Source organism: Scyliorhinus torazame, chromosome 5 (genome assembly GCF_047496885.1).
Source record: "Scyliorhinus torazame isolate Kashiwa2021f chromosome 5, sScyTor2.1, whole genome shotgun sequence".
Lineage (NCBI taxonomy): Eukaryota > Metazoa > Chordata > Chondrichthyes > Carcharhiniformes > Scyliorhinidae > Scyliorhinus > Scyliorhinus torazame.
In genome coordinates, this window is record NC_092711.1 from 187,246,433 (window position 1) to 187,262,098 (window position 15,666).

At 45.8% G+C, this 15,666-nt stretch overlaps 1 protein-coding gene across 5 annotated transcripts; it reads left to right on the plus strand.

Moving 5' to 3' along the window:
• The first annotated feature begins 1,091 nt into the window (after nucleotides 1–1,091).
• LOC140420804 (uncharacterized) lies at nucleotides 1,092–13,788 on the plus strand. Of its 5 annotated transcripts, none has more exons than XM_072504847.1 (3): nucleotides 1,164–1,310; nucleotides 7,332–7,443; nucleotides 11,498–13,788. In XM_072504847.1, exon 3 carries the CDS (start codon nucleotides 11,825–11,827, stop codon nucleotides 12,965–12,967), a length of 1,143 nt encoding a protein of 380 aa, XP_072360948.1. In that variant the 5' UTR covers nucleotides 1,164–1,310; nucleotides 7,332–7,443; nucleotides 11,498–11,824; the 3' UTR covers nucleotides 12,968–13,788. The 5 variants fall into 5 exon arrangements, with proteins under 5 accessions (XP_072360950.1, XP_072360951.1, XP_072360947.1 ...); XM_072504848.1 differs by having other exon boundaries at nucleotides 1,168–1,184; XM_072504849.1 differs by lacking the exons at nucleotides 1,164–1,310; nucleotides 7,332–7,443 and adding an exon at nucleotides 1,092–1,142.
• Nucleotides 13,789–15,666: the final 1,878 nt, after the last annotated feature.

Genomic DNA, 15,666 nt, shown 5'->3' on the forward strand with positions numbered 1-15,666 from the left:
CTCAGTCCGTGGCCGCCCTGGTGGGGGGTGGGTGGATCATTCACCGGGGGGGGGGGGGGGGGGGGGGGAGGTGCCTCCAGGATGGCCAGGGTTCCGATCGGGGGCCACCGATCCGCGTGCGCGTGCTATCTTCTTGTTACCGGTCCGCGGTGTGGTCGGCCATGTCGTGCAGGGTGGCCGACACAGGCCGCTGCCGTGCACATGCGCAGGCCCCCGACCGGAAGTACAGGGCCACATATCGGCAGCCAGAGCTGCGAGGAGCACTCTGGGGCCCTGCTAGACCCCTGCAAATCGCAGAATCACCATGGACTTACTCCAGAGTGATTTGCACATGTTTTTTCACAGGCGTGAGGACATCGCCCCATTATTGGAGAATCCCGCCCAGAATGTCCCAGCTCTCCACCAAGGATTCTCAGTGTGAACAGGGTGGGATGTGTTTGGAGCAGGATGTCCCAGTTTTCCATCTTTAAAGGGACAGGTAGTGAACCAACTTGATTGAATGTCGCTGTTTTATGACATTACTGGAGTCCCCAGTAACCATCCTTCCTGATCAGCTGATATTTCTCAATGAAGTTTTAAAGTTGCTAATCTTCTCTGTATCGTTCCAATTTTAGTATATGTGCTGATACTGGAGTGTTGAACATGCTGATTAATCATAACACAATATGTTAACTAGAATATTCCATCCCTTTCCACTGCTGTTCCTCTGAAACTTATTAGCCTTTACCATTTAATGTAGATTGTGATTTTATTAATTAAATGAATGCATCACCTCATATTTTTCTGTGTTAATACTAAATCTCAATGTTTATTTATTGTGCGGTTAAATTTGAAACACAAAGTTTGCAGGGGGATTGAAGCGGGGACTTTCTCATGTAAAGGTGATAATAAATGCCCTCGGGAAATTAATATTAATCCCATCGATCTCCAGCTCTAATTCCCTAACAAAAATGCTGCCAATGATCAGCAAATCAGCCTGAGCCTGTGGCGGCTCCCGCTCTTTGAACTCGTCACAATGGCCGGCAGATTGACGGCAGCTCCAGACCAATAGGACGAAAAGGGGCGAGGCTGGATGACCAACAAGAGTGGCTGGTCCTCCAACCAATCGGTGTGAACGAAGCTGGGAATGGAGTATGCGCAGTGTGAGTAATGGCGATGGAGGTGGTTGATGTGATGCTCAATCGGTAAATTGTTGGACTAGCGGGACGGAGGGAGCGATGGATCCGGCGGGTGGTTGGAGAGGCTCCGTAAACATGTCGCGTAAACCACCAATGCCGGAAAATTACTTCATGAGCCCCCGTTCTCACCGAGTGAGGCGACGGTTTTTGCAATTTACAAACCTGAGTTAACGGCCGCCATGCTGCCAGTGGAAAATATACTAAAGCGCGTGTGAATCTTTGTGTGGGGAAAATGTGCAGTTGTGCGCGGCCACAATGTTTATTTGGGACAATCCGAGTTTTTCAGCACAGAAAGAGTAGCATGGTAGTATAGTGGTTAGCACAATTGCTTCACAGCTCCAGGGTCCCAGGTTCGATTCCCGGCTTGGGTCACTGTCTGTGCCGTGTCTGTGTGGGTTTCCTCCGGGTGCTCTGATTTCCTCCCACAGTCCAAAGATGCGCAGGTTAGGTGGATTGGCCATGATAAATTGCCCTTAGTGTCCAAAATTATTCTTCGTGTTGGGTGGGGTTACTGGGTTATGGGGATAGGGTGGATGTGTGGGCTTGGGTAGGGTGCTCTTGCCAAGAGCCGGTGCAGACCCGATGGGCTGAAGGCCTCCTTCTGCACTGTAAATTCTATGAAAGAGGCCCATCACGTAGTGCCGACAGTCAAGCACCTAACTATTTTAGTCCCATTTTCCAGGTCTTGGCCTGCAGCCTTGTATGCAATGGCATTTCAAGTGCTCGTCTAAATATTTAAAAGTTGTGAGGCTTCCTATCTCTTCCACCCTTTCAGACAAGTGAGTCAAGATTCCAACGAACCTCAGTTTTAAGACCATACAACATGGGAGCAGAATGAGGCCACTCGGTCCATCGAGTGTGTTCTGCCATTGAATCATTTTTTAAAAAATATTTTTATTCTCCTTTTTCATGCTTGCTCTCAAATTTGCACCCAACAATAATCAGTAATGAATGCAATGTCAATCCCCATATCAATAACAACAATCCCATCCTCCCACCAAACCCCTAAACATTGCATGTTTACAAGCAAATGACAAAAAGGAATCCGGAATCACCCATAGTCACCATTAGCACAAGTAGTCCACCCCTCAATGTTCGATGTAATCCAATTCTCGAAAGTGCATAATGAATAACGCCCATGAGTAGTAGAACCCCCTCCATTTTTCCCCTCGTTCAAATTTGACCTTCTCAAGAGTCAAGAATTCCAGCAAGTCCCCCCGCCACGCTAACGGGATCTGCCTTCGGGCGATCAACGAGGCAAACGCTACAACATCTGCATCCGCACTCGTTTCCAACCCTGGCTTGTCCGACATCCCGAATATGGCCTCCTTGAGGGCCTGGGTCCAGTTTCACGTGCGCCACTTCAGAGATTACCCTAAAAACCTCCTTCCAGTAATCCTCCAGCTTTGGACAGGACCAAAACATATGAATGTTGCGCCCCCCCCCCCCCCCCCCCCCCCCCAACGTTCTCCCACATTTTCTACCCTCTCAAAGAGCTGGCTCATCTGTGCCCTTGTAAGGTGTGCCCTATAGACCACCTTCAGCTGTATCAGCCCCAACCTTGCACACGAGGTGGAGGCATTCACCCTTCAGAGTACTCCACACCAGAACCCCTCCTCCATACCCTCTCCCAACTCTTCCTCCCACTTTGCCTTGATCCCTTCCAGCGGCGCCTTCTCTTCCAAAATAGCCCCGTAAAGCGCCGATACTACCCCCTTCTCCATTCCCTCTGTCGTCAGCAATTTGGAAGCTGGCTCTACTGGGAAGCTCTCTATCTCCTTTCTGGCAGTCTCGAACCTGCATGTATCTAAATATTTCTCCCTGCTGCAGACTATACTTCGCTCCCAGCTTCTTCGATCCTGCAAACAGACCCCCAAGAAACAAATCTTTTAGTGTTCTAATTCCTTTCTCCTCCCATCTCCTAAAATTTCCATCCCACTTCCCTGGCTCAAATCTATGGTTCCCCAGAATCTGCATTTCCCTTGACCCTGCCCCAACCCGAAGTGCTAGCGAAACTGCCTCCAAATTCTCAATGAAGGTATTACTACCGGACTCTCTGACTATCTCCCCGGGGCCATCGTGAGCGGCGCAGTTGCTAGCTCCTTCAATCCCGACCCCCTACACAAACTCTCCTCCATTCTAACCCATTGGGAGTCAACGCCTCTGACCCAGTTCCGTACATTCTCCACATTCACCGCACAGTAATGATACATCAGGTTCGGAAGACCCAAACCCGCTGCCCAGTAATAATACATCAAGTTCGGAAGACCCAAACCCTGCCATTCAAACATGGCAGATATTTTTCTCATCCCAATTCTCCTGCCTTCTCCCATAACCCCTGATCCCCATATTAATCTAGAATCTATCTAGCTCTGTCTGAAAGACATTCGGTGATTTTGGCCTACTGCGGCAAAGAGTTCGACAGATTCACCACCATAGAACATTACAGGCCCTTCGGCCCTCGATGTTGTGAAACCACTCTAAAGCCCATTTACACTATTCCCTTATCTGGCTGAAAAAATTCCTCCCCATCTGTTTTAAATCCCCATCCATTCAATGTGAGGCTGTGCCCTCTGGTTCTAATTTTTCCTACAGTGGAAGCATCCTCTCCACATTCACTCGATCCAGGCCTCGCAGTATCCTGTAACTTTTAATAAGATCCCCCCACCCCCCTCATCCTTCTAAATTCCAACGAGTAAAGACCCAGAGTCCTCAACTGCTCCTCATATGACAAGCTCTTCATTCTAGGAATCATTCTTGTGAACCTCCTCTGGATCCTTTTCAATGCCAGCACATCCTTCTTTAGATACAGGGCCCAAAGGCTCACAATACTCTAAATGGGGTCTGGCCAGAGCCTTATACAACCTCAGAAGTACATCCCTGCTCTTGTATTCTAGCCCTCTCTAAATGAATGCTAACATTGCATTTGCCTTCCGAACTGCTGACTGAGCCTACACGTTACCTTTAAGAGAATTTTGAACAAAGACTCCCAAGTCCCTTTGTGCTTCTGATTTCCTAAGCCTTTTACCTCCATGCTTCCTTCCAAAGTGCATAACTTTACACTATTCCACATTGTATTCCATCTGCCACTTCTTTGCCCACTCTCCTAGCCTGTCCAAGTCCTTGTGCTTCCTCAATACTACCTACCCCTCTACAGATCTTTTTATCATTTGCAATCTTAGCAACAGTGCCCTCAGTTCCTTCTTTCAGATCATTAATGTGAAAAGTTGTGATCCCAACACCGATCCCTGAGGCGCACCATGAGGAACCGGGTGCAATCCTGAAAAAGACTTCTTAATCCCCACTTTCTGCCAGTCAGCCAATCCTCTATCTATGCCAGTATCTTACCCTTAACACCATGGCTCTTAACTTATTTACAGCCTCCAATATGCCACTTTGTCAATCTAAATAGATCATGTCCACTGGTTCTCCTTTGTGTAACTTCCTTGTTACCCCCTCAAAGAATCTAACAGATTTGGCAGACATGACCTCCCTTTGACAAAGCTGTGTTAACTCAGTCCTATTTTATCGTGCACTTCCAAGTACTCTGCAATTTCAGCTTTAATAATGGACTCTAAAATCTTACCAATGTCTGAAGTTAGGCTAACCGGCCTATAATTTCCCATCTTCTGCTTCCCTCCCTTCTTATACAAGGGTGTTACATTAGCCATTTTCCAGTCCTCTGGGATCCTCCTCAGCTATCTCCTTTAGAACCCTGGGGTGTAGTCCATCCAGTCCAGGTGATTTTTCCACCTTCAAACCTTTCAGTTTCCCCAGAACCTTCTCCTTTGTGATGGCCACTACACTCACCTCTACCCCTGATTCTCCTGGAGTTCTGGTATCCCACTGGTATCTGCTAACGTGAAGACTGATGCAAAGTAACTATTCAGCTCCTCTGACATTTCTGGTTCCTATTACTAATTGGCCTGCCTCATTTTCCAGTGGTCCAATGTCTGTTCCTGCCTCTCTTGCCTTTTATATATATTGAAAAAAACCTGTTGCTATCTTCTTTTATATTATATTACGAGCGAGCTTACACTTGTATTTCATCTTCTCTCCCCTTATTGCTTTTTTAGTTGTCCTCTGCTAGCTTTTAAAGGATTCCCCATCCTATGGCTTCCCACTAATCCTCGCCACTTTGTATGCTTTTTCTTTTGCTTTTGTGCTGTCCTTGACTCCCCTAGTCAGCCATGGATGCCTCGTCCTCCCCTTAGCATGTTTCCTCCTCTTTGGGATGAATTTCTGTTGTGCCTCCCGAATAACCCCCAAAACCTCCTGCCATTGCTGTTCTGACATCCCTGCTGGGCTTCCCTTCCAATCAGCTCTGGCCAGCTCCTCCCTCATGTCTTTGTAGATACCTTCTGTCTTCTCTGCAAGGCTCCTTTTCCAAACAACTCTGGCCAGTTGCTCCCTCAGGGGTGATGGAGGAAGAAGACTTGTGAGTAAGCATGAAATGCATGACAGTTTCAGAAACATGAACTAAGATACGGTCATGTCGAGTGATGTTACTGGGATATGTTAGGGACAGAAGAGGTGTTAATTTAAACCACACTGATTTTTCCTCTCACCAAACATCTGAACATAAAGATGTTTTGATTTGATTCCTCCTTTATAAGCGTTTGCCTATTTCCTATACCTTGATGCCCTATTTTCTCATAAGAACTAGGAACAGGAGTAGGCCATCTAGCCCCTCGAGCTTGCTCCACCATTCAATGAGATCATGGCTGATCTTTGTGGACTCAGCTCCACTCTCCGGCCCGTACACCATATCCCCGAATCCCTTTATTCTTTAGAAAGGTATCTATCTTTTTCTTAAAAACGTTTAAAGAAGGAGCCTCAACTGCTTCACTGGGCAAGGAATTCCAGAGATTCACAACCCTTTGGGTGAAGAAGTTCCTCCTAAACTCGGTCCAAAATCTACTTCCCCTTATTTTGAGGCTATGGCCCCTAGTTCTGCTTTCCCCGACCAGTGGAAACAACCTGCCCACATCTATCCTATCTATTCCCTTCATAATTTTATATGTTTCAATAAGATCCCCCCGCATCCTTCTAAACTCCAATGAGTACAGTCCCAGTCTACTCAACCTCTCGTCATAATCTAATCCCCTCAACTCTGGGATCAACCTAGTGAATCTCCTCTGCACTCCCTCCAGTGCCAATATGTCCTTTCTCAGGTAAGGAGACCAAAACTGAACACAATACTCCAGATGTGGCCTCACCAACACCTTATACAATTGCAGCATAACCTCCCTAGTCTTGAACTCCATCCCGCTAGCAATGAAAGACAAAACTCGATTAGCCTTCTTAATCACCCGTTGCTCCTGCACACCAACCTTTTGCGACTCGTGCACCAGCACACCCAGGTCCCTCTGCACAGCAGCATGTTTTAACATCTTGCCGTTTAAATAATAATCCATTCTGCTGTTATTGCTCCCAAAATGGATAGCCTCACACTTGGCAACATTGAATTCCATCTGCCAGACCCTAGCCCATTCACCTAACCTATCCAAATCCTTCTGCAGACTTCCGGTATCTTCTGCACTTTTTACTTTACCACTCATCTTAGTGTCGTCTGCAAACTTTGCCACATTGCACTTGGTCCCCAACTCCAAATCATCTATGTAAATTGTGAACAACTGTGGGCCCAACACTGATCCTTGAGGGACCCCACTAGTTACAGGTTGCCAACCAGAGAAACACCCATTTATCCCCACTCTCTGCTTTCTGTTAGTTAACCAATCCTCCATCCATGCTACCACTTTACTCTCAATGCCATGCATCTTTAGTTTATGCAGCAACCTTTTGTGTGGCACCTTGTCAAAAGCTTTCTGGAAATCTGTTGAGGTAGGATGAACTCAAACGGTTAGTTTATTGAGACACCCTCAAAAATGCAGTAAGAGAGTCTGAACATTGCTCCCTTTTCATTTAAACTGCAAAAGACAGACAGAGAAAATAAAGATTTACAGTGCAGAGATCACAGAGAATAATTGTGTTTCACATGGGTTCCAGAGTCCAGAATCAGCATGTCTCTAAAGATACAACAAGGTGTTAGTTTCTTTATGAATCCCAGATAGTTGTTTTTGTTCAGAGGTCACGGGTAGAGATAGATTCAGCCATTTTAAAAAGCTCTTTGTCCCGATTATTACATTTTAGAAATATCCATGACGATATCAAGAAGTATTTTCTGAAAAAAATATGCAGTGTGAGATCTCAGAGCCCTTACAGAAGGATACCTATTCTTGGAGATGGCACAAATGTGTGGTTGGTAAGTCATCTTGGGGGAGACCCAGGGTAATGGTCTGGGGACCCAGATTTGGATCCCGTTACAGCAGGCTTTTTAATTAGAAATTATTAAATGTCTGGTGGCCTGAAGTGCATATGTTTTGAAGTGCATATGTTTTAATGCAAGAAGTATTACGGGTAGGGCAGATGAACTTAGAGCTTGGATTAGTACTTGGAACTATGATGTTGTTGCCATTACAGAGACCTGGTTGAGGGAAGGGCAGGATTGGCAGCTAAACATTCCAGGATTTAGATGTTTCAGGCGGGATAGAGGGGGATGTAAAAGCGGTGGCGGAGTTGCGCTACTGGTTAGGGAGAATATCGCAGCTGTACTATGGGAGGACAGCTCAGAGGGCAGTGAGGCTATATGGGTAGAGATCAGGAATAAGAAGGGTGCAGTCACAATGTTGGGGGTTTAACTACAGGCCTCCCAACAGCCAGCGGGAGATAGAGGAGCAGATAGGTAGACAGATTTTGGAAAAGAGTAAAAACAACAGGGTTGTTGTGATGGGAGACTTCAACTTCCCCAATATTGACTGGGACTCACTTAGTGCCAGGGGCTTAGACGGGGCAGAGTTTGTAAGGAGCATCCAGGAGGGCTTCTTAAAATAATGTGTCGACAGTCCAACTAGGGAAGGGGCTGTACTGTACCTGGTATTGGGGAATGAGGCCGGCCAGGTGGTAGAAGCTTCAGTAGGGGAGGATTTCGGGAACAGTGACCATAATTCAGTAAGTTTTAAAGTGCTGCTGGACGAGGATAAGAGTGGACCTAGGGTGAATGTGCTAAATTGGGGAAAGGCTAATTATAACAATATTAGGCGGGAACTGAAGAACCTAGATTGGGGGCGGATGTTTGAGGGTAAATCAACATCTGACATGTGGGAAGCTTTCAAGTGTCAGTTGAAAGGAATTCAGGACCGGCATGTTCCTGTGAGGAAGAAGGATAAATACGGCAATTTTCAGGAACTTTGGATAACGAGAGATATTGTAGGCCTCGTCAAAAAGAAAAAAGAGGCATTTGTCAGGGCTAAAAGACTGGGGACAGACTAAGCCTGTGTGGAATATAAGGAAAGTAGGAAGGAACTTAAGCAAGGAGTCAGGAGGGCTAGAAGGGGTCACGAAAAGTCATTGGCAAATAGGGTTAAGGAAAATCCCAAGGCTTTTTACACGTACATAAAAAGCAAGAGGGTAGCCAGGGAAAGGGTTGGCCCACTGAAGGATAGGCAAGGGAATCTATGTGTGGAGCCAGGGGAAATGGGCGAGGTACTAAATGAATACTTTGCATCAGTATTCACCAAAGAGAAGGAATTGGTGGATGTTGAGTCTGGAGAAGGGTGTGTAGATAGCCTGAGTCACATTGAGATCCAAAAAGATGAGGTGTTGGGCGTCTTGAAAAATATTACGGTAGATATGTCCCCAGGGCCTGATGGGATCTACCCCAGAATACTGAAGGAGGCTAGAGAGGAAATTGTTGAGGCCTTGACAGAAATCTTTGGATCCTCACTGTTTTCAGGTGATGTCCCGGAGGACTGGAGAATATCCAATGTTGTTGCTCTGTTTAAGAAGGGTAGCAAGGATAATCCAGGAAACTACAGGCCGGTGAGCCTTAAGTCAGTGGTAGGGAAATTACTGGAGAGAATTCTTCGAGATAGGATCTAGTCCCATTTGGAAGCAAATGGACGTAATAGTGAGAGGCAGCATGGTTTTGTGAAGGGGAGGTCGTGTCTCACTAACTTGATAGAGTTTTTCGAAGAGGTCACAAAGATGATGCCGGTAGGGCAGTGGATGTTGTCTATCTGGACTTCAGTAAGGTCTTTGACAAGGTCCCTCATGGTAGAGTAGTACAAAAGGTGAAGTCACACGGGATCAGGGGTGAGCTGGCAAGGTGGATACAGAACTGGCTAGGCCATAGAAGGCAGAGAGTAGCAATGGAAGAATGCTTTTCTAATTGGAGGGCTGTGACTAGTGGTGTTCCGCAGGGATCAGTGCTGGGACCAATGATTTGGAGGAACATTTAACTGGTCTGATGAGTAAGTTTGCAGATGACACAAAGGTTGGTGGAATTGCGGATAGCGATTAGGACTGTCAGAGGATACAGCAAGATTTAGATTGTTTAGAGACTTGGGCGGAGAGATGGCAGATGGAGTTTAATCCGGACAAATGTGAGGTAATGCATTTTGGAAGGTCCAATGCTGGTAGGGAATATACAGTGAATGGTAGAACCCTCAAGAGTATTGAAAGTCAGAGAGATCTCGGTGTTCAGGTCCACAGGTCACCTGAAAGGGGCAACACAGGTGGAGAGGGTAGTCAAGAAGGCATACAGCATGCTTGCCTTCATTGGCCGGGGCATTGAGTATAAGAATTGGCAAGTCATGTTGCAGCTGTATAGAACCTTAGTTAGGCCTCACTTGGAGTATTGTGTTCAATTCTGGTCGCCACACTACCAGAAGGGTGTGGAGGCTTTAGAGAGGGTGCAGAAGAGATTTACCAGAATGTTGTCTGGTATGGAGGGCATTAGCTATGAGGAGCGGTTGAATAAACTCGGTTTGTTCTCACTGGAATGACAGAGGTTGAGGGGCGACCTGATAGAGGTCTACAAAATTACGAGGGGCATAGACAGAGTGGATAGTCAGAGGCTTTTCCCAAGGGTAGAGGGGGCATAGGTTTAAGGTGAGAGGGGCAAGGTTTAGAGGAGATATATGAGGCAAGTTCTTTTACACACAGGGTAGTGGGTGCCTAGAACTCTCTACCGGAGGAGGTGCTGGAAGCAGGGACGATAGTGACATTTAAGGGGCATCTTGACAAATACATGGATGGGAATTGAGGAATGCCGACCCAGGAAGTGTAGAAGATTGTAGTTTAGTCGGGCAGCATGGTCGGCACGGGCTTGGAGGGCCGAAGGGCCTGTTCCTGTGCTGTACTTTTCTTTGTTCTTTTCTGAAATTGAAAGACTAATTGCGATCAAGGAACCATTGTTAATTATCATAAAGAAACAACTGATTCACTAATGTTGTTTAAGGAAAAAAATCTTCCATCTTAATCTTGGTTGCCTGACATATGACTCCAGATCCACAGCCATCTGGTTGACTCTTAAATGCCTTCTGAAATGGTGGAGCAAGCCCCTTAGTTGTATCCAACTGCTCCAAAGTCAATAAAAGGGTATGAAAATGGGTGGGCCTCGAGGCATAGACCTAGGCACCTGAAACGACAATGCCAAACTCTGTCCTGCTGACCCTGCAAAGTCAAATTTAAAAATGAATGTTCCACCATGGTTGTGAACAGCCAGGTTCGGCCTAGGACAGTTTCCAGGGAAAGGGATGGTTTTAATGTGTATGGAGTGGAGTTTGTAGCGGGGACTGAAGACGGTGGCTTCTGTCTTCCCAGTATTTAAATGGAAGAAATTTCTGTTCATCCAGGACTGGATCTCAGTCCAGTCAGGATAGTCTGTGACGAGGGCAGCACGGTGGCGCAGTGGGTTAGCCCTGCTGTCTCATGGCGCCGAGGTTCCAGGTTTGATCCCGGCTCTGGGTCACTGTCACTGTGGAGTTTGCACATTCTCCCCGTGTTTGCGTGTGTTTCACCCCCACAACCCAAAGATGTGCAGGTTAGGTGGATTAGCCACGCTAAATTGCCCCTTAATTGGAAAAAATGAGTTGGGCACTCCTAAATTTATTAAAAAAAGGATGGTCTGTGACTCTCATCATGTGAATCTTGTCTTTCTAAATGATGGTTTGGGAGATTCTGCAGATATATACATTCCTCTCCTTCGCCTCTTCTCCCACCTCACTTAACCCCTTTCACCTGCCTCCTCCACACATCAAAGTCCCAGTTTTGTGTCGACCCAGACTGGTGGCAGGTTCTCTTTCCTGGAGGACATTACTGAACCAGCTGGGTTTTACAACAATCCAGCAGCTTTCATGGTCACTTTTCCTTGTTCCGGCCCCACAAATGACCAGATTCATTCAGCTCAATTTCGCAACCTGCCTTTGTGTTTTTGTGGGTTCTCTCTCACTCCCCTTTTTTCTGTTTTAAATTAGTTTTGCAGAGTATTAGAAGGGGAGGATTTGCAGTCAGGATCGCATCAGGATCCAACAGAGTCGCCCAATTTATCGTAACCTGAATATCATCGGATTTTAAACAAGGAACAAAAAAGCACCGTTCACAGTGGTGAGAAACTATACACGTGTTCTGCGTGTGGATGATTATTTGACCTGTCAAACCATAAATACAGTCAACAGAGATAAATTGTTGAAATGTGAAGATTGTGGGAAGGGATTCACTTGCCATCAATCCTGGAAGTTCATCGATGGTATCAAACTAGAGAGAGACCATTCACCTGCTGCGAGTGTGGGAAGCAATTTACAATGTCATCTGCACTGTTGACACACCAGCGAGTTCACACTGGAGAGAGACCATTCACCTGCTCCGAGTGTAAGATGGAATTCACTCAGTTGGCCAACCTGTTGAGTCACGAGCGAATTCACACTGGGGAGAGGCCGTTTATCTGCTCCAAATGTGGGAAGGGATTCACCCAGTCATCTGACCTCGTGAGACACCAGCAAGTTCACACTGAGGAGAGGTCATTCACCTGCTCAGAGTGCGGGAACGGATTTGCGACATACTCGCAGCTGCTATCACACTGGCAAGTTCACACTGATGAGAGACCTTTTCAATGTCCAGAATGTGGGAAGTGCTTTAAACGTTCCAGGAGCCTGATGATCCATCTACGAGTTCACACTGATGAGAGACCTTTTAAATGCCCAGGCTGTAAGAAGGGCTTTAAAAGTTCCGGGAACCTGATGACCCATCAACTAGTTCACACTGATGAAAGACCATTTAAATGCCCAGACTGTGGGTTGTGCTTTAAAAGTTCCAGGAGCCTGATGACCCATCTACGAGTTCACACTGATGAGAGACCTTTTAAATGCCCAGACTGTGAGATGTGCTTTAAAAATTCTGGGAACCTGATGTCCCATCAACGAGTTCACACTGATGAGAGACCTTTTAAATGCTCACACTGCGAGAAGTGCTTCAAAAGTTCCAAGAATCTGATGTCCCATCAACAAGTTCACACTGATGAGAAACCTTTTAAATGCCTAGATTGCAGGAAGTGCTTTAAACGTTCCAGTGAACTGATATCCCATCAACGTGTTCACACTGATGAGAGACCTTTTCGGTGCTCGGATTGCGGGAAGTGCTTTATAGGTTCCTCGGAACTGATGTCCCATCGACGCGTTCACACTGAGGAGAGACCATTCAGGTGCTCTCACTGTGGGTCTAGGCTCAAGCGAGCATCTCAACTCGCTGAACACCAGCGAATTCACACTGGGGAGAGACCGTTCACCTGCTCCCAGTGTGGGAAGAGATTCACTCGGTCATCCAGTCTGCTGCTACATAAGCGAGTTCATAGTGGGGAGAGACCGTTCACCTGTTCCCAGTGTGGGAAGGGATTCACTCAGTCATACCATCTGCGGAGACACCAGCAAGTTCACAAGTCTCTGCAGTGATTGGATTTTGCTGTTAACCATGTTCATTTGAGGTATTTTTCTGCTGATAATAAACTCCAGCCCAGTTTCAGGTGTTAAGATTCTGGGTAAAAACCAAATAAATCAGCTACGTTTTATTTTTGATTGGCCCCATCTTTATGTGGTATCCTGGGAATAGTCCAGTTTCAAGGGAACAAAGGAATAGACCATAAAACATGGGAACAGAAATCAGCCAATATAATAATGATTTAATTGTGACGCCCTCTGGTCGAGAAAGGCGCTACATAAATGCTAATCTGTCTTCAGTTAACCTCTCACTACTAACCCTGATCAGTGGAAACCGTTTCTCCCTTTTCTGCTCTATCAAACCGCCCATTCCCTCAGTCCCCATCCCATAATATTGAACAGCTCCATGAAATCTCTGTTTAATCTTCTCTTTGAAGAGAACAATCCCGGTTTACAATCTCGCCACAAAACTGAATTGCCTCATCCCCGGTCATAATGCAAGGTTAGAGGATTGAGAGAGCAGCCTGGCAGCACAGTGGTTAGCACTGTTGCTTCACAGCTCCAAGGTCCCAGGTTCGATTCCCAGCTTGGGCCATTGCCTGTGCAGAGTCTGCACGTTCTCCCTGTGTCTGCGTGGGATTTCTCTGGGTGCTCCGATTTCCTCCCACAAGTACTAAAAGACGTGCTGTTAAGTGAATTGGATATTCTGAATTATTCTTCTGTGTACCCGAACAGGCGCCGGAATGTGGCGACTAGGGGATTTTCACAATAACTTCATTGCAGTGTTAATGTAAACCTACTTGTGACAATAAATAAAGATTATTATTATTATTCGATTTTGGAAAATATTGTCAGTTGGTAGGTAGAAAAATGCAGAAGGAACCAAACTGGAAAACACCGTCTCCAGTTTTGTGAATCTTTTGGGAACCGGAATCCGAGGAGAATGAAGGGTGAGCTGTCCAACTGAGCAGAGACAGTTACGGCACCTTTCCCTTCTTTGACAGGCTGGAACATTGATTCTGGTGTTATCGGTGAAATTAACTGATCTGAGAAATTGAAAGGATTCTCATTACTGCAGATCAGGAATTCAAATCTAATATCGGCTTTGGGACAATCAGAATACTTGGTAACAGACAAGACACTGAAAGGCTCGAAGAAAAGCTGGTTCCCAGTGACATGGATACGTCTGCAGTGGGTGGGATCAGGTGTTCCCACGTATCCACAAGAATATCCCATCTTTTATTTTGGAAGAGTAAAACTGATCGAGAACAATTGTTATTCCACCAGATGCAATCTGAAGTGTTAACTCGCTCGTACCCGGGTTTAGAATATCCCCTGATCTGCTTTTCCATCACTCTCTGTGGCACAATAGGGCAGCACATTTGGTTGTCAACTGAAAAATTGGTGGTTCAAGACCATCCAGGGACGGAGATTTCACTGTCTTCTCCCATCAGCGTTCATTGTCTCTTAATTCTGGGTTGTCAATAGGTCCTTGGGCAAGAAAGAAATACATACACTCTGCTCTCGACGCTATACATTTGCTGAATATAGATTTCAATCATATTAGTTTTAATCACATGTTTATTACAAATATGCAGTTAAAATTAACATGTATCTACATTGACTTTGGGTGACTGTGAAGTTTGGGTGTTCTCCCTGTGACCGGTGCTCCGGTTTCCTTTCATTGTCCAAAGCTATGCAACTTAGGTGGAGTGGCCATACTAAATTGTCCCTTAGTGTCCAAACGTTAGTTGGGGTTATGGGGATAGGGCGGGTTATTGGATCTGTGTAGGGTGCTCTTTCGGAAGGTTGGTGCAGATTTGATGGGCTGAATGGCCTTCTGCTTTGTACGGATTCTATGAACATTTAACTCATTAGAAATTAATGAAATTATTGTTTTCCTGCAAGCTCTATTATTCTCTCAATTCTGTAAAGGATCATTTAGATTCCAAACGCTAACTCTCTCCACAGACCTGCTGAGTTTCTCCAGAATTTTCTGTTTTTATTTCAGATTTTGCTTTTAATAATTCTCTTCCTCAGCTCCACAGTGAATAAGATCGAGAAAAACAGGAATATTCCAGCCCCACACTCCCAAAACTTGTAAGCACTTGTGAATTTGCTGCATGTCTTTATTAAGAAATGGTTCAATATTCAAATGTTTACATCAATCCTACATTCAGTTCACGTTTGGTTATCCATATGTCACCTACAATCGATCTTGGGCTATGGTGGTGAAAGCATTGGCTCTGAACCACTGGACCACCCGGGCCCCCCCATCACCAGCTCAAAGTTGGTGTGTCCATCATTTCTACTGTCAGTCAATCCCTTCTGCCTTGCTGTCTATTCCAGACCTTCCCTTTTGATCTTTTTACCGAGTAATTCCTGACTTTATGATCAGAGAGTGCTGGAAATACTCAGCAGGTCAGATGGTGCAGAGGAATTTCAGTGTTGTTGTGCATGGGTCACAGGAAGGTTAGTATGCAGGTGCGAAAGAGAAAATGCTGGAAAATCTCAGCAAGTCTGACAGCATCTGTAGGGAGAGAAAAGAGCTAACGTTTCGAGTCCGATGACTCTTTGTAAAAGCTCAGTATGCAGGTGCGGCAAATAATCAAGGGTAATGGGATGTTGTCCTTTATTACAAGAGGAATTGAACATGGAATTAAAGATGTTATGCGTCAGATATACATGGCAGTATGAGACTACATCTCAAATAC